This window comes from Vanessa atalanta, chromosome Z (genome assembly GCF_905147765.1).
Source record: "Vanessa atalanta chromosome Z, ilVanAtal1.2, whole genome shotgun sequence".
Classification (NCBI taxonomy): domain Eukaryota; kingdom Metazoa; phylum Arthropoda; class Insecta; order Lepidoptera; family Nymphalidae; genus Vanessa; species Vanessa atalanta.
The window spans coordinates 11214527-11229840 of record NC_061902.1 but is presented as its reverse complement, the minus strand read 5'-3'; the positions used below and the strand labels follow the sequence as shown (position 1 = coordinate 11229840).

Genomic DNA, 15314 nt, shown 5'->3' with positions numbered 1-15314 from the left:
TACTGAATAAATATGAATAAAAACCACGTCAATACACTTATATGAATAAAAATGGGATTCGCACACAATTTTAACTTGATGCCACTCTTAGTGCACATCAAGCAGGTTACTTCACGACTATTCGTTTTTGGTAAAACCACAAAATTGATTAAATCTTCACACTAAAAAAAAATGTACTAATAACAGTATTATTTTTCACCGCGTACGCAGCTACGCAATACTCTGCAATGTAGACGTCGTTAGCGGGCAATAGACTAACAGAATGTAGAGTTTATGCAAAAGCTTAGTGGCATTTACGCAATGAATAAATTAAGAAGTTAATTTACTAATTACAATTTATCATCATTTGACTATAAATTATAAATACAGAAATGATTGTTATTCAATACAAGTTAAAATAAATTTAGATTTGGTATCGCTAACTTGTCTAATGGTTAATATTAATACATCATACAATATAAATAAGAAAAATTCTTGTTTTTTTTTTATGTAAAGAGGCAGTGAAAAATAATCACTTAAACCTACGTGTTAAATAGAACAGCATTAAAAAAAATCTTAGCTAAAAGTTGTACTAAAACGAATATATTTGTGCTAAAGAGATTAATATTATAAAGGAATACACAGCACCCAAAAATATAATCAAAATAAATTGTTATTTTATTTTACAATAATATATTATCTCTTATCTTAAAATATAATTAAACAACAAAAAAGGTGCTTAATATTAAAATACGATTATTGCTTCGCATAATTATGGCACGGAAGCCAACAAATTTCTTGAGGTAAATAATGTTATCAGAGTCTTGTAGGTACGTCAACATTAGATTGCGTGACGTATTTGAGTAGTGTATAAATGCCCGCGCCGTGCAAGATTTCACTCCAAATCGACAATCCCGCTGGAAATATCTCGAATACGAACTAAAAAATTAATTCAACCGCAATTCATTCAAGTAACAATTAAAAGGCCTTTATAGTGACGATATAGATTAGATATCACCCCCCGAACCAGTACACCGGTACTTCCTCCCATACTACGCTTTCACAAACATAGTACTTATACATTTAATGGGATCTTTATGTCGTATTCATCTTATAAATTATATTTCGATCTTTCTTCGTATTGACTTACAGTTAAAAGAACATTTAAGTAGAATACCCAAACGCATTATAAATACTCTTAGTTTATTACTATCGACATCGAGGAATATTTTTGCTTCAGATCTTTGTACTCTTAACATCACACTCTTAACAAGATTTTCATTATAATATTATAAAATACCTAATATTTGCGAGAGGCCTTCAGCCTTAGATGGAAATATCAAAATACGGTTTATCATAGCACTAACGATAAGACAAATCTTGAAAACGAACTTAGTCAAATTTGTTTCAAACGAAATAATTTAATAATATCGTTTTATTTTTTTAAACAATTTCGAATCGACTTTTTACGTTTCGGGCAACTGTGCATTTTGTGCTGTGCATCTGAGTGAAAACTTTAATACTTGAAACATTAAATTTACTTTTAATGATCTACGAGAAAAAAATATATCAATTAGAATGATAGTATCGATGAAATGTTATTAAAAATATGTTTTAAAATGGTTTAGCTTATTAAAAATATTAATACTGAAACTATTACATTTTATTAATATACAAAAATACATCACTCAATTGACTAATCGAATAAATATAAGAATGTACGTAATCGTGTAGATAAGAACGCCAATATATTAATAACACGCGCAACTCTAAATATCCACTAATATACGCTAAACAATATCTTCAGAAAAGACATCAATTACATCTACGAATGGGTAAATTGCTTTAATATTTAGAATTTCTAAACGGTTTCATCGTGAACACTAAATATTATAATATATCCTAACAAACGTTTAGCTAAATAAAAAAATATATGTATAAATTTTATAAGTATAACAGTCATTTTGTAGCTACTTGAATAAAGCGTTAATTTGTCTTCTATCAGATCAATGTTCCTGTTTGTCTGTTCGTCGCACGAATAGTTCTACGCCGACTTCGATTATCGTTTGTCAACATTCGAAAATGAGGCAGGATTACACGTCGATCTGTTCATTGTTACTTGTACTGTGACACGGTCTCCTATACGAGACGAGTGCACAATAACAGTTACACGTGAAAACGTACTAATGTTATAATATAAATATTATTTGGCAGATATATCCGGACAGAAAATGTGTTGTAACGTCAGGCTAGGAAACACTGTTTACCTCTACGTAGATTGCGGCTTTAAACGGCGCGAAGACCCTGCGAAGAAATATCGAGATGTCATGAATGTGAATTACTCAACACACATTTTTATTTAAAAAAAATACATTTATAATCAAACAGTACCAATAGCTTCTTTGCCTAGAACTAAACATTATCTACACATAAATACAAGGATGTGTGTGTGTGCGTGTGTGCAGACATGAAGTGACACATTCACCCAAACAATATGACAGCGAGTGTAGCAGTTCGCCTCAACGTGTACTCATATACTTGCCTCGTGGACATTGCTGTTGCCTAATCTCATGTCTTGATCAGTTATCGTAACTTCCTCGCCGAGTCCCCGCGGGCTGTGGGCGTGGGGATCATAGATGCTTCCACCGTCTACGTACACCATGCACCGGTTAAAACAAGCGTTAGTAGCAAATGGATTATGAACAGTTTTACATGAAATGTGTTAAAAATAATAAGTGCTATTTATTATTTAAATTCGACAGCCGTTAGTTTAAAGCATGTACGTAAATGCAACATTAAAAGCAATTTTATCAAATCGTGATATCGTTATCGGATCCGAGCGCGGTGCGCGAGTGAAATTAATGTCTTCGACGATATAATCAACTTTTTAATTACATAACTCTCTTAGCCTTTGCTTATAAGTCTGAACCTAGCTTTATCTCAAAAATAAACAAAATAATGTGATAACTCAAATTTAAGGGGAATTTATTTTATGTACCTACAGTGAAATATTTTTTTAATAATACCATTGCTGAAGTGGAAAATGTTAAGTAGCCGTTAACAAACAAACACCTTTTCATTTATTTCGTGTTGTTATATTCGAGGTCATAGATAAGAGATTTTATGTAAATATTTGAAACTATTATTGGTTAATTCGTATGCGATATATCATTTCACTAGAACTGAGCAAGACTCGCGATTAATAATAAGGCTAAAGGCTAGAGTTATCGCGACCTCTCCGCTCCAGATACCACTATCTTGGAAATTATTTTAAAAGTTTTACGTTAATTAAAAATATATATCATTTACAGGATAACGACTAAAGGTTAGGATTCACTATCGGAGTACCGATTAAAACTTCAATATATCAAGAAAGGAAACAACTGTGAAACAAATACAATTATAATTATTCACATAAATAAATGCGGCGACCGAAATGAACGGAATGAATGATTGAAGAAACACTTAACCCATGCAACATACATACTTGAAGGAACAGACATCTATATTGTTTATTAGTAACACTACTTAGTACCTGTTAATAACTAGCGGTTACGACTTGATAATGACACACTCGAAGACACATTACATAACATCAGAACAGAGACTAATCTGAAATAGCAATACAATAAATATATGTATCGAACATTAATTATAGAATATTTCGAATCAAAATAATATAGCTGACATTATTTTAAATATTTTTAATGTTCTATTGTAATTGATATCCATATATACATATATACCTACATGTATTGTAATTGCAGTATAGTGTATTTGTAAACACTTTAAGCGACATTACTGTAAACGCAACACCTTGTTGATTGTTATCACGTCTTAAGACGTCTACTGTTACAGAAATTAGAGAAGAGTATTAAATAAAAGTACTTGTATAGTCAAAAATGAACTGCTTATAAATTAAACTCAAATTATATACAACCAAGACCGGAGAATCTGCTTTAGTTTTCTATTTTCCATGACAATACTTATGTTTCGTGTAAAAAATTTGAACATTTATTTTACTTATTTCTCGAAATCTCCACATCATAGTTTTATATGTTTAATATATATTTCGTAAAGTGAACATATATGTCGTCGTGTAACGTAAACGAGAGTTAATCTCATCGTTGTAATTCTTTTCGATACAGGTTTAGACTTTTAATATGTTGGCGAACGAACCCTTCAAATCAAAAAGTGGATAATTTTTTTTTAATATTCATCGAGTGAGTCCACTATTAAGATTTGAAATGCAGAATTGTTTGTCATTATATACGATTCATTATTTATGTTATTTATTAAAGAGCGATTGGATCATAATTTGCGCTATTTCATTCATCAGTCTCTGAGCTGATATTATAGAACGTTTAGACAACGAGAGTTACTAACCTTGATTTTAGATATGTCGACGCCGGTGACGCCCTTGACGAGTTCAGGAATACATTGTACGATACTGAGTACTTCTCCCGTAAGTTTCGCTGCTCCCACGTCGCCGCCGCCACACGAGACCATCGTCACCTTGCGAGCCTGCGACAGTGGCGCCGCCACCTCCGCGGCAACCTACGACAAGTTAGGGTGAATTACATTTGGCGATAAGTACATCGCCCGTTAACGTTGTCACTGGAACAAATACTATTTCTGTTACTTTCAACGCCAATTCAACCAAATGAACTATGATAATGTCCCATGCTTTTCTTAAATTATGCCAATATCTATGACTCGACACTCATAGTTCAAACGGGAACCAGATAAAAAAAGTATTGATATTTAGATAATAGCTGATAGGTGAGTGGTGTAATCCCGTCACAAAATTTCTGCAATCAGGTTTTTATGGAAAACGTTCTGTTTGCCGCAAAAGACTGAATATTGGACTAGACTTAAAATGTAGAGTTCTATAACGTACAAAATTTATACAAGTGCCAACCGACTGCTAAGTAAAGTAATAATAAGGTTTCAAATATATATTATCCTTTCCTTTGTATACCAGACCAATATTGTTCAAACGAAAGTAACGCTGCCGTGAAAATAAAACCATCACAGTGAAATTTTATATAGACGTTATAGGTCTACATGGATAATTTATAGTATTAATTACAAATGCTTATTTATAGTATTAATTACAAATGCTTATTTTTAGTATATTCTAAAATGACCTTTTAAATATAACAATTAACAAATGATTCCAAAATTATTATTATGAATTATTTTTGACGAGCGAGTCGTGTTGGACATACGTGACATAATATAAATAAACTTTGCCTACTCGGTGCAACAAAGATCATGCGGTTTAATTTACTCTATATCACCTCTTCAACATTGCATTACCAAAACAAATCAAGCTAGACTAAATACCTCAATCGCACTAGTATAATAACGGAATTGTGCTAATTATTCGGTTAGTATATAAAGTGGACTTCCGGTAAGCCGACAAACGTTTTGCAGGGCAGTCTCGGACTATCGAATTTGTCAGATCTAAAGTCCCTCTATAATAAGATATTTTTTACAAAAGAGTACATTGCAATCCGACAAATAACATGTCCTATGAGAAGATTCTTTATGTTTTAGTCTGAACTACTAATCTTACTCCGCTATCACATGTAGTCAAATTCAAACTAAGCAATCAGAATCATAACAAAAATACGTCGACCACAATAGTGGTGGCGCGCACAAGTTGTAACCTGCTCTATCATACATTATTTACATTAGCAAAGATTGTTAAAAAAATATTCAATAATAATATACATGTCGGATAACAGGGGGTAACGGATAAACGAACGAACGGGGGGGGGGGTACGGGAGTAATAAAAAAACGTACAAATTTCGATTACTTAGGACACACTGGTATAAATATAATTTTACAATTCGATTACAGATCTATCCAGAATTACTAAGCGAAACCGAAGCGAGGACTCTGGGACCAGGATTATGAAGTTTAACGATATAACAACAAATTAAAGATCGTTGTAACTAAGAGCTCGTAACTACGCTAGATCGTGTAGGTTTTATTTATATTTCTATTAACGTCTGCGGTAGGCGTCTAATCAATTATTTACATTGTGATAAGTTTAACAGCGTAGAAAAATAGCTCGATAAACAATAACGATAAATGACGTTCCATGTAAATTAATTTATTTATAAAGTTGATTTAATTTACCAAGATTGGATTTACATTGAAACTCGGAAAACAATTTTTTATTATAATATGGATATATAGTAAAATATAACATGTTAAATTGAATTAAGAATTGAATTGAATTTTCTATTTTGGTAAAATACAAAACATGAAGAAATATGATTTCGACTCATGATGCCTTGAGCCATATTACGGAGATACGGCTACTGACATTTTATTACATAATGTTAGATACGTTTACGTAAGGTTTTTATATGAACTATCTGTCCCGTCTACAGACGTTTTTACTTAATACAAAATATTATCAAATTTTACGCAAATATTTACATATATCGGGCGAATAACAGCCATTATTGTATGCTAAAAAAAAAATTCAAAATATATCCCGCTGAGTTTCTTTCGCCGGTTCTTCTCAGGTCCGAGGTGCTAAATTCCGAACCGGTGGTAGATTTTTGACAATCAATAAGCAAGTGTAAACACTTCTATATTGAATAAAGATTTTTGACTTTGACTTTTGACTTTGTTGTATCACTTAGTGGAACTTTGTGCAATCTCATTTAAGAACCCATCAGATATTCTACCGTCAAACATAAATAATAAGTTGTGCTCCAGTTTGATGGGTGAATGAGCCCGTGCAACTACACGCCCAAGGGACATAACATCTTAGCTCCCATTATCCCATATGTTGATAGCGCAATGGGAGTCGCGTAATTGATATTAGTATCAATGAGGGTGGTTACCAGTTACCATCAGGTGGCCTTATTTCCCGTACACTATCCTTTACTATAAAATTAAACATACCAATAGGTTCAGCCGTTAAAACGGATACGCTCCTTTTTAATTTTTATTCATGTAGATTAAATGTGTCGATTTTATATGTAAATATTGGGAATTTCGGTAGAAACAAACACGACGTAATCGCAAATAACATTTTAACATGAGCTTTAGATTACTGAGATAACACGAGATATTTTTGATGAATGATATCGTTTTCGACACAACTTGATAGTAAATATATGATAAAGTTATTTTTGTTCTTAATTTAAGAATATAAATATACAACAATAAATACAAAACCAATCTCATGTATATACATGGATGTTGGAATATCTCCTTGAGGTTTTTTTAGGTACTTTTATGTTTATCGCTGAGGCAGTTCGTTATAGTTGTCATGAAAATTTCAACACATTTTCATACCATGACGTTTCTAATGCAACACGAATCGGACATCACATCGGCTATTACCTATTTAGCTAGTATAGTATAAGAGAATTGAATATAAGATGGTCACTCAAACAACCGTTTATAGCGGAACCACCAGTACCAGTGGTCGCCACTGGTGTGCGTAATAAATGCCCACCGGACGAGCCCGCAAAATGCCATAACAATGAGATACATGTAGAGGCTCTTGAAATGTTAACATTTTTATATTGTTACATCATACGATGGTCAAACCAATGAGCTTTAATTTTCTTAACTATCGTTTCGACTCCGTAATAACGTTAAAATTATAAACTATTAGAAACCTTATACGTTTCATTGTAAATTGAGAGCTACAATCTGTCAAGATTTTTTATAAGCAAAAGTCCATATTATAACGTTTTACCTAAATACTTAATAATTTTTCAACGGAAATGATCAATACTTGAATACACAATTTAAGAATTATTCATTTGCAACATAGAGTGAGCGAGTAGATAAAAAATGTAATGTAATATCGTATGAATACCTTGGGTAATGTCTCAAGCATCATGTCTACCATAGCCGCTGAACCATACTCCTTCCAAGCGTCTGCCTTCTTCGCCATCTGCTCTGCATCCGCCACGGCCTTAGCTTTGATAGCATACGCTTCAGCCTATACGCAACAAATAAAAAAAAATTTACACGCTTGTCTTATAATACTTTTTATTTTTTGTTATTATTTTTATGTTCTATTTTTTTATAATTTAAAATTTTAATTATGTTACATCTTATTCAAAGGCAGCACCACAATTGAAATCATTGAACTCGCAATCCAAAAATCCAGCACAAATACATTACTTCCTGTCTATTGCAGTTCAGTAAGTAAGTAGGTTATCTTGTGGTGATTTCGCAGTAGTCGGATAGAAATAGGTATGGCGTCTTTAGATTTTCGTTTTTAAGGAAGTATTTCTAATATATATTTTCAACTTAGTAGTTAGAGTACTCTAATACTCCAAGTTATATCCCATGAGATAAGTTAACATTTTACTAACTTCACCGCGAACTTTTACAGCCTCAGCTTCAGCTTCTGCTTCCAGAACAGTTTTAAGCCGGTGTGCTTCCGCCAACTTCTCCAATCTGAATTTCTCTGCTTCGGCCGGTCTAAAAATATATTACAAAACTTGTTCAAATCTACTTGAATATTTTATTTGTGTATCATAAAAGTTATACTGAGATAATAAAACGTAAACAAATATTTAAGAAAGTTATTTTCGTAAATAATAATATAACAGTATGCATTAAGCACATAAAATAAAATATATATTATAAAAACAACTCAAAGGAGTAGAATAGTGTAAAAATTACGTTAAAACGAATTAATTTGAAAGTAAATATTAATACAATATTAGCAGAGAAAGCCTGATACGTTGCATCGGTCATGAATCACAGATGCGACAAAAGCTTTACTAATCAGTGATCTGCAATACGCTTAAGATACAGCCGCCGATCTGACTGAACCCCTAGTATTTGCCGAAGAAATACTGAAATATATAGAGAGGCAGATGTCGTCCATCTCAAATATGATTCTCTCCAAAGGGAAAAGTATGCGCAAACAATACACGAGACCTAGTGTCATAGCAGCGAGAAAGTGCAACTGGAACGAAGCCGCAGGTCTACAGCAATATTACCACGCAGTTTTCGCAGTATCGCATCTAGGTGAAAGGTGTTTTTACACAGACACAAGGCGCATGCGCCCTTTTCTAGCGTCGATCGAAATAAGAGAGAACGAGATCAATATAGCAGTGTAAATTAGAGAAGCATCGGCAATCAAGAAGCCGTCGAGAAGTAAAGGGAGTGGCGATTAGATCGGAAAACTATGCTGCGCAGTATCTATCTACTTAAGATTGTTGCGGATGATAACAATGACAATGATAGCGATAGACAAGAGAAAAATTGTATAACAATAGTATAGTTGTACTATTTAGACTAAGTAGAATTATATTCTATATTAGTATAGACTAGTAATAAATAAATAAATAAATAATAGTCGCCGACGTATCTACGTATGGTTGTAACTAAAAATAAAAAAAAAATGAAGTATATATATATATATATATATATAATATATATATATATATATAGACCATTGAAAGGCCTATAAAACTCAACTACTCAGACAATAAATTCCTTACTAATAAACGTTCAGTTAAACACATACTTATCTCTTTCTTTCATCTTTGATTTGACATTTGAATGAAGAAGACACCAAATACAACCGTAAACAACATTTCCAAACAAGGTGGGCCTTAATGAGTGAATAGATCTATTATTTCCTGATCTATTTTTAATGGAATAATTATTTTATATTATCAATTGTTTGTATAACAAAAGAGAAAACCACGATAGCAATACTTATTAGATACGTATACGAATATATTATTCACAAGCTGAACCTGCGGCTTTAGCCGCGCGAAAAATATAGAACACAAACAATTTTTACCGTTTTACCCCCTTTAGGGGGGAGTTTCGTAAAATCCGGATGTCTACATCCTATAAGGAATTAATCAGTGAGTGGTATTTCGCTATTATATATACATATATATAGAAGATTGAATTTCATGAGTGAATATTATTTAGTGCACGACATTCTTGCACGCCGGCTAGTGTCGAATTGTCAGTTTCCTCGTCTAAACCGGCGACAAGTATTAATTGGTTTAGATTATCTTAATAGGCTAGTAAATGTCTCACGACTACTATACAGCGTATCACACCTAAACTAACTTCTAGAACGTTTATGTAGTCATTTGTTTCTTAAATTCCTTCACAGAACGTAATGTATCAATACTGATTTAAACAAACATAAAGTTGGTCTATTGGGTATACAAAATATTATCCTATAGTATCAAAAAAAAAATTTACACTATCCATGAATAATATTTATATAAATAGCAATTATAAATTTTAAGTAGGTGGTTTAAAAAAAGCTATGGACAAGACCTATCGAATAATTTGTCCACAAAGGAATTTTAACAAGTAGAGTTAATAACAAACAGACGCGTGTGAACATTAGTCTAAACTTCATTTAATACTAGTTACCTGCGCACAGTCGCCTCTAATTCCTTCTCACGTCTCTGGACCTCCCACTTCTGGACATTAATCTCTTGCGAGCGCTCCACAACTGCAATTTGCATCTGTTCCTCCTTGATGCGTTGCTTTGTCTTAGCTGCTTGTAACTCGTACGCCATCTCAGCTTCAGCCTGAATTAAAAAATACATCATTTTTCATAGAGGAACGACAGACACATTAACTTTTTCATGTATAATTTAAAGAGACGACGGGGAAACTGATGAAAAGGTCACAAGCGGCGACTACTAAGGATAAGCTACAAACTTAGTTTAGTTTAAGTTGTCGGCACCAATATGCATTGCGATCTCAATCCAGGGGTGCTGAAAGTGTCGATTAGGACGGTCATCATTCCCGAGGAAAGTTCGCAAACGTTTAAAAAAATTTACTTGTTATTTATGTATTTTACTATATTTCACACTGCGATAAGTGCGGTGACTTTTATGGAAATATAAAATATTTAGTATTTTACGAAGATTTAGTCCAACTATAGACAAAAGGGAAAAAACATCAAACGTCCCAATTGGCGCATCGACGACGTGAGGAATGGTTAATAATTCTTTGGCGGTAATCACCACTTATCATCTGGTTGCCTATTTGCCAGTCTGCCTACTTCTTTAATCAAAGAAAACAACATTCCTGATTACCTTCTTTGTTTGCACCTCGACATCATAGGCAGCCTTCTTGAGTTCGAAGTCCCTCTGCGCCTTGGCTATCTCCGTGTCATTGAGGAACCGTGAAGCCATGCGTTGCTCCTCCGCCATGGCTTCTTTAATTTTCGCTTCCGCTTGTGCTTCCGCCTCTCCTATACGAGCATCGCGCTTCACTTCGGCCGTACGAGCCATACCCAATGCTTTTAGATAACCCTGTTTTAATTTTTGCAATAATAAGAAATACTTTTTCTTTACATATTTTTTTTTTCGTGACATTGTCAATGTTCAAAGTTTTGTGTTTGAATACACGAACCAGCAATTATGACGACGTTCGAAATCGTCTGTACAGCTGTGACTACACATTTGCTGCTTCGCTTTGCGGTTGGCCTGTGACATATAACATTCGATACATATTTAGTTTAAACTTTTTAATTTGGGTGTTGGGAATATTGTAGTGATAATTTTTTCATATAACCATACCTCTTCATCCCTTATATCTTTCAAGGTGTAAGATACGACTGTGATCCCCATATTTATCAAATCACTGGAAGCCACTTCGAATACCTTAAATGATAAAAATATATTTATGTCCAAAGTACATGTTTAACATTAAAAATTAAACTTCTTAATAATTTTAAAAATGACCTTCTTTGAGAAAATTTTTCTGTCTTTATATATTTCTTCAACAGTCATCGATCCCATGATAGCACGCTGATGTCCCTCTAAGGTAACGAGAGCAATGTGCTGAATCTCTTGTTCGGATTTACCGAGGAATTGTTCACATGCGGACAACAACATTTCAGCATTCTGACCTTGGATTTTGACCTAAAAATTATATTATACATATACCAATAAAAAAATCGTTTTGAAACAAATATATATTTTATTATAATTACTATTTTATACAAAGAATTAACTAAATGCTTCGTTTCGTTCGTTTATGTAAAATACACCTATTTATTTTTAAGTTAATTGGATCCAATTACATCATATTACATTAATTGAAAAAGGTAATTAGTACCTGTGCGATGCCTGTGACTGATATAGGAACTCCCTGGCTAGTGTAGACCGTTGGAGATTCAACTTGCAGGGTCATAGTGTTAAGTGATATTCTCTGAACCCGCTGTATTGCAGGCCATACAAATGCCCGCCCACCAGGCACAAGTAAAGGTTTTGAATAGCAACATCCTGTGTAATAAAAACAAGAAAAGATGGAAAATAAATGATGCTTTAGTTATAATAATCACTTAGTTTTAGTAAAGATATCAATGAAGCTTTGTAAATTCTTTCCATCTAATATCTTAAAGTGTTACAGTGGTGCACAGTTTAAAATTTCAAATAATTATTAAAATTTCTTAACATTTCTGAGTATATTGATTAAATCAACTAATTGTTTTTTCAATTCAAATCAAATATATAGACAACTTTGCAGTACATGCTTCAAACATATGGTAATGTTCATCAAGATTGCTCATTCGCTTGCTATTATAGTGAAGACAGTAACAAAAAATATAAAAAAATTACAGATCATCGCTTACAACTTATCAAGATTACTTTAAAACAAATACATTGCCTAACTTTATAAGAAATGTATTTGTTGTTACTTTAATTCAATATTAAACACAGAAAACAATCCATAATATTGCTAATTTACAAGTAGTATGCTGTATCTGCCTTTATTCAATATCCAATTCCATTTTATTAATACCTGGTAATAAAGATAAACTGATATTATTGAAATTCCTAGTTTATCATGGAACCAATATTTTTAGTTTAGTATGTAATGGTCACATTCATGCATTTTGTTATTTTTTGAACAAGATAACAGAAACTATACAAAGTAAATCATTGAATGTGACATTAGGGAAACAAAATTATTAATATAAGATTATCATCAATAATATTATATTACATTAGTCATCCTAACTCAATATGGGTAAAATTTATTCTAAGATAAATTGTAAGCGAATCATAGTAATAAATATAATATATTTGTATATAGATTATTAAGTAGATGGCATTCTTCTCATATACTTTAAAAAAAAAATGCAAAATAATTGGCACAGCTGAGGAGGCCCGCTAGTTAGTATCTCATTCATCTTGCAAATATTAAATTAGTAGATAAACGAAAAATAAAATAATGAATATATTTGTTTTAGTAAAGATATCAATAAGACCTTCCTTAATAAGCACTGTATCTATGATTATATGACACAAGGCAATGCTTCATTGCATTGTGTCATATCATCACAGCTCTATGTTTAAATATACAATGATTTGTTGAATGTCATTAATGGGCACTATATATATATTTTCATATTAGTAATAACAACTACTATATAATTTTATAATATCTCAACAATAATGGTACTCAAATTAGATAAAATTCTATTTTACTATTCTATTCTATATTTTTTTTAAATTATTTGATTAACTTTCCATTTAATTGTTATTCCAATATGAAAACAGATTTGATTCATAAAATTAGGCTCATATATATCAATATATATGTATAAATTTTTAAAAAGATTTTTAATTTTAATTATAACATGATGATAGAGTACTTAAATTTACAATGTAATATATAATAGCAGCCATAACTTGTCATAAAAAAAATTTGTAATCATATCTCATCAGAAATTAGCAAAGCTCTTAGTAATATGGTTATGCATGTGTACTCATAGTACATGTGTTTTTAATCTGTTTATGTTTCTTTATATTATTCATGAGCAGCGGCAGTTTCAAATATAGAAATAAAAATATGTAAGCTTTAGAGGAACTTGATGCACATTTGTTATTTACACACAACAGAAATAAATAGTGCTGGCATAATCAACATCCAGATCCAGCCCCCATCTTATGTAATTAAAAATACAATGAATTTTTGAAAGAAAGGAGGACATCCTTTATGTAATATTTGAATGGTGAAAAAATTGTTGACCAATTTACTAAATTAATATAAAAAAATGATTGATTTACATTTTCAGAACAATGTCTAATCTTATTTATACAGTAAATGAACTTTTAAAAGGAAAATACATTACTTTGTAGTAACATTGAAGTCTTGAGGAAAAATTATCTTTTATTTCTTGAATATGTTTATGTATATCAAATGAGTTATAATTTTTCATCAACATTTCATCAACCATCTACATAATGTTTATTTTTTAAATTTTTTTTAGAATACATAGGATTAAAATATTGATGTATAACAAATAAAAAGCTTTGAATGTTGATAAATAATGAGTGATTATTTACATAATCTTATTGACTCACAATTTATGATAACAGATTGAAACTATTATTAAGAAAAAACCTTAAAACAAATGCTACACAATTGTTATTTGTTACTATTTATTTCCATATATTGTCAATAATGTATATCTGATTAAAAACGGGTTTGTTACGATTAATAAAATGATTTTGATGAAATATAATTTATACTAGTGTCTAACTGGCGTCACACTAGCGGCTGAAATAAAACCGCTATTAAATAATCGCTAAGCTATTAAGAACAATCGCTCGTGCATTTGTATAAAACATTTGAATATGATTACTAAAAAAATGTATATAGTGTAGGTTAATAATTAGTCAAGTGGGCGAGAGCACTTACCTGATACAACGAGTGCCTCATTTGGACCACACGTAACAAAGCCCCAAGTCATTATTTTATTTTCAATAGGCTAAAGAAGTAACAAAGAAACTTAATAAATTAAATTAATAAAACACTAAAAATAAAAACATAAATCGGCTTCTCCCGTCTCCGTAATGGTTGGTTCTTACTTCTTGGTAGGGGAATATCCACAGATAATTGTGAAATTTTATACTTTATACGCTTGACACTGGCGTAATGCGGTTTTTTTAATCTTAATATAATCTGTATCTAAGCTAAATACAAATAAAGCATAAAATATTATTATTATCGAATGACAGTACATAATATAATAATTTTTAAAATATTTTATTGTCGAAAACTATTTAAGTCTGTCAACGATAATGAAGCAATAAAGCAAAGTCCTACATCGGTTTTCTATTTTCTTTAAAGTATTATTATTTCATCATATTTTCATGGCTATTTGTTATAATGCGTATATTTTGTCCAAAATCTACACAAAGGCATTTAGGTTTAGATTTTCAGGTCACTCTGAAAGTTTACGGTTATTAATTGTCTATGATGGTGATTACTTGTTAAATATTTTAAAGTTAGTTAAGGTAGTCTCACATTGATCCAGTGCAGCAATGTAAAA

The 15314-nt window shown here is 31.5% G+C and overlaps 1 protein-coding gene across 2 annotated transcripts; it reads right to left on the bottom strand.

Moving 5' to 3' along the window:
* Nucleotides 1-4: 4 nt before the first annotated feature.
* LOC125075894 (flotillin-1) lies at nucleotides 5-14859 on the bottom strand. 2 transcript variants are annotated; one of them, XM_047687740.1, is made up of 11 exons: nucleotides 14681-14859; nucleotides 12089-12255; nucleotides 11713-11892; nucleotides 11548-11631; nucleotides 11062-11280; nucleotides 10388-10548; nucleotides 8344-8452; nucleotides 7839-7964; nucleotides 4366-4536; nucleotides 2522-2628; nucleotides 5-2283 (listed from the first exon to the last, which is right to left on the bottom strand). In XM_047687740.1, exons 1-10 carry the CDS (start codon nucleotides 14730-14732, stop codon nucleotides 2563-2565), a joined length of 1335 nt encoding a protein of 444 aa, XP_047543696.1. In that variant the 5' UTR covers nucleotides 14733-14859; the 3' UTR covers nucleotides 5-2283; nucleotides 2522-2562. The 2 variants fall into 2 exon arrangements, with proteins under 2 accessions (XP_047543696.1, XP_047543695.1); XM_047687739.1 differs by lacking the exon at nucleotides 2522-2628.
* Between the last annotated feature and the right edge of the window lie 455 nt (nucleotides 14860-15314).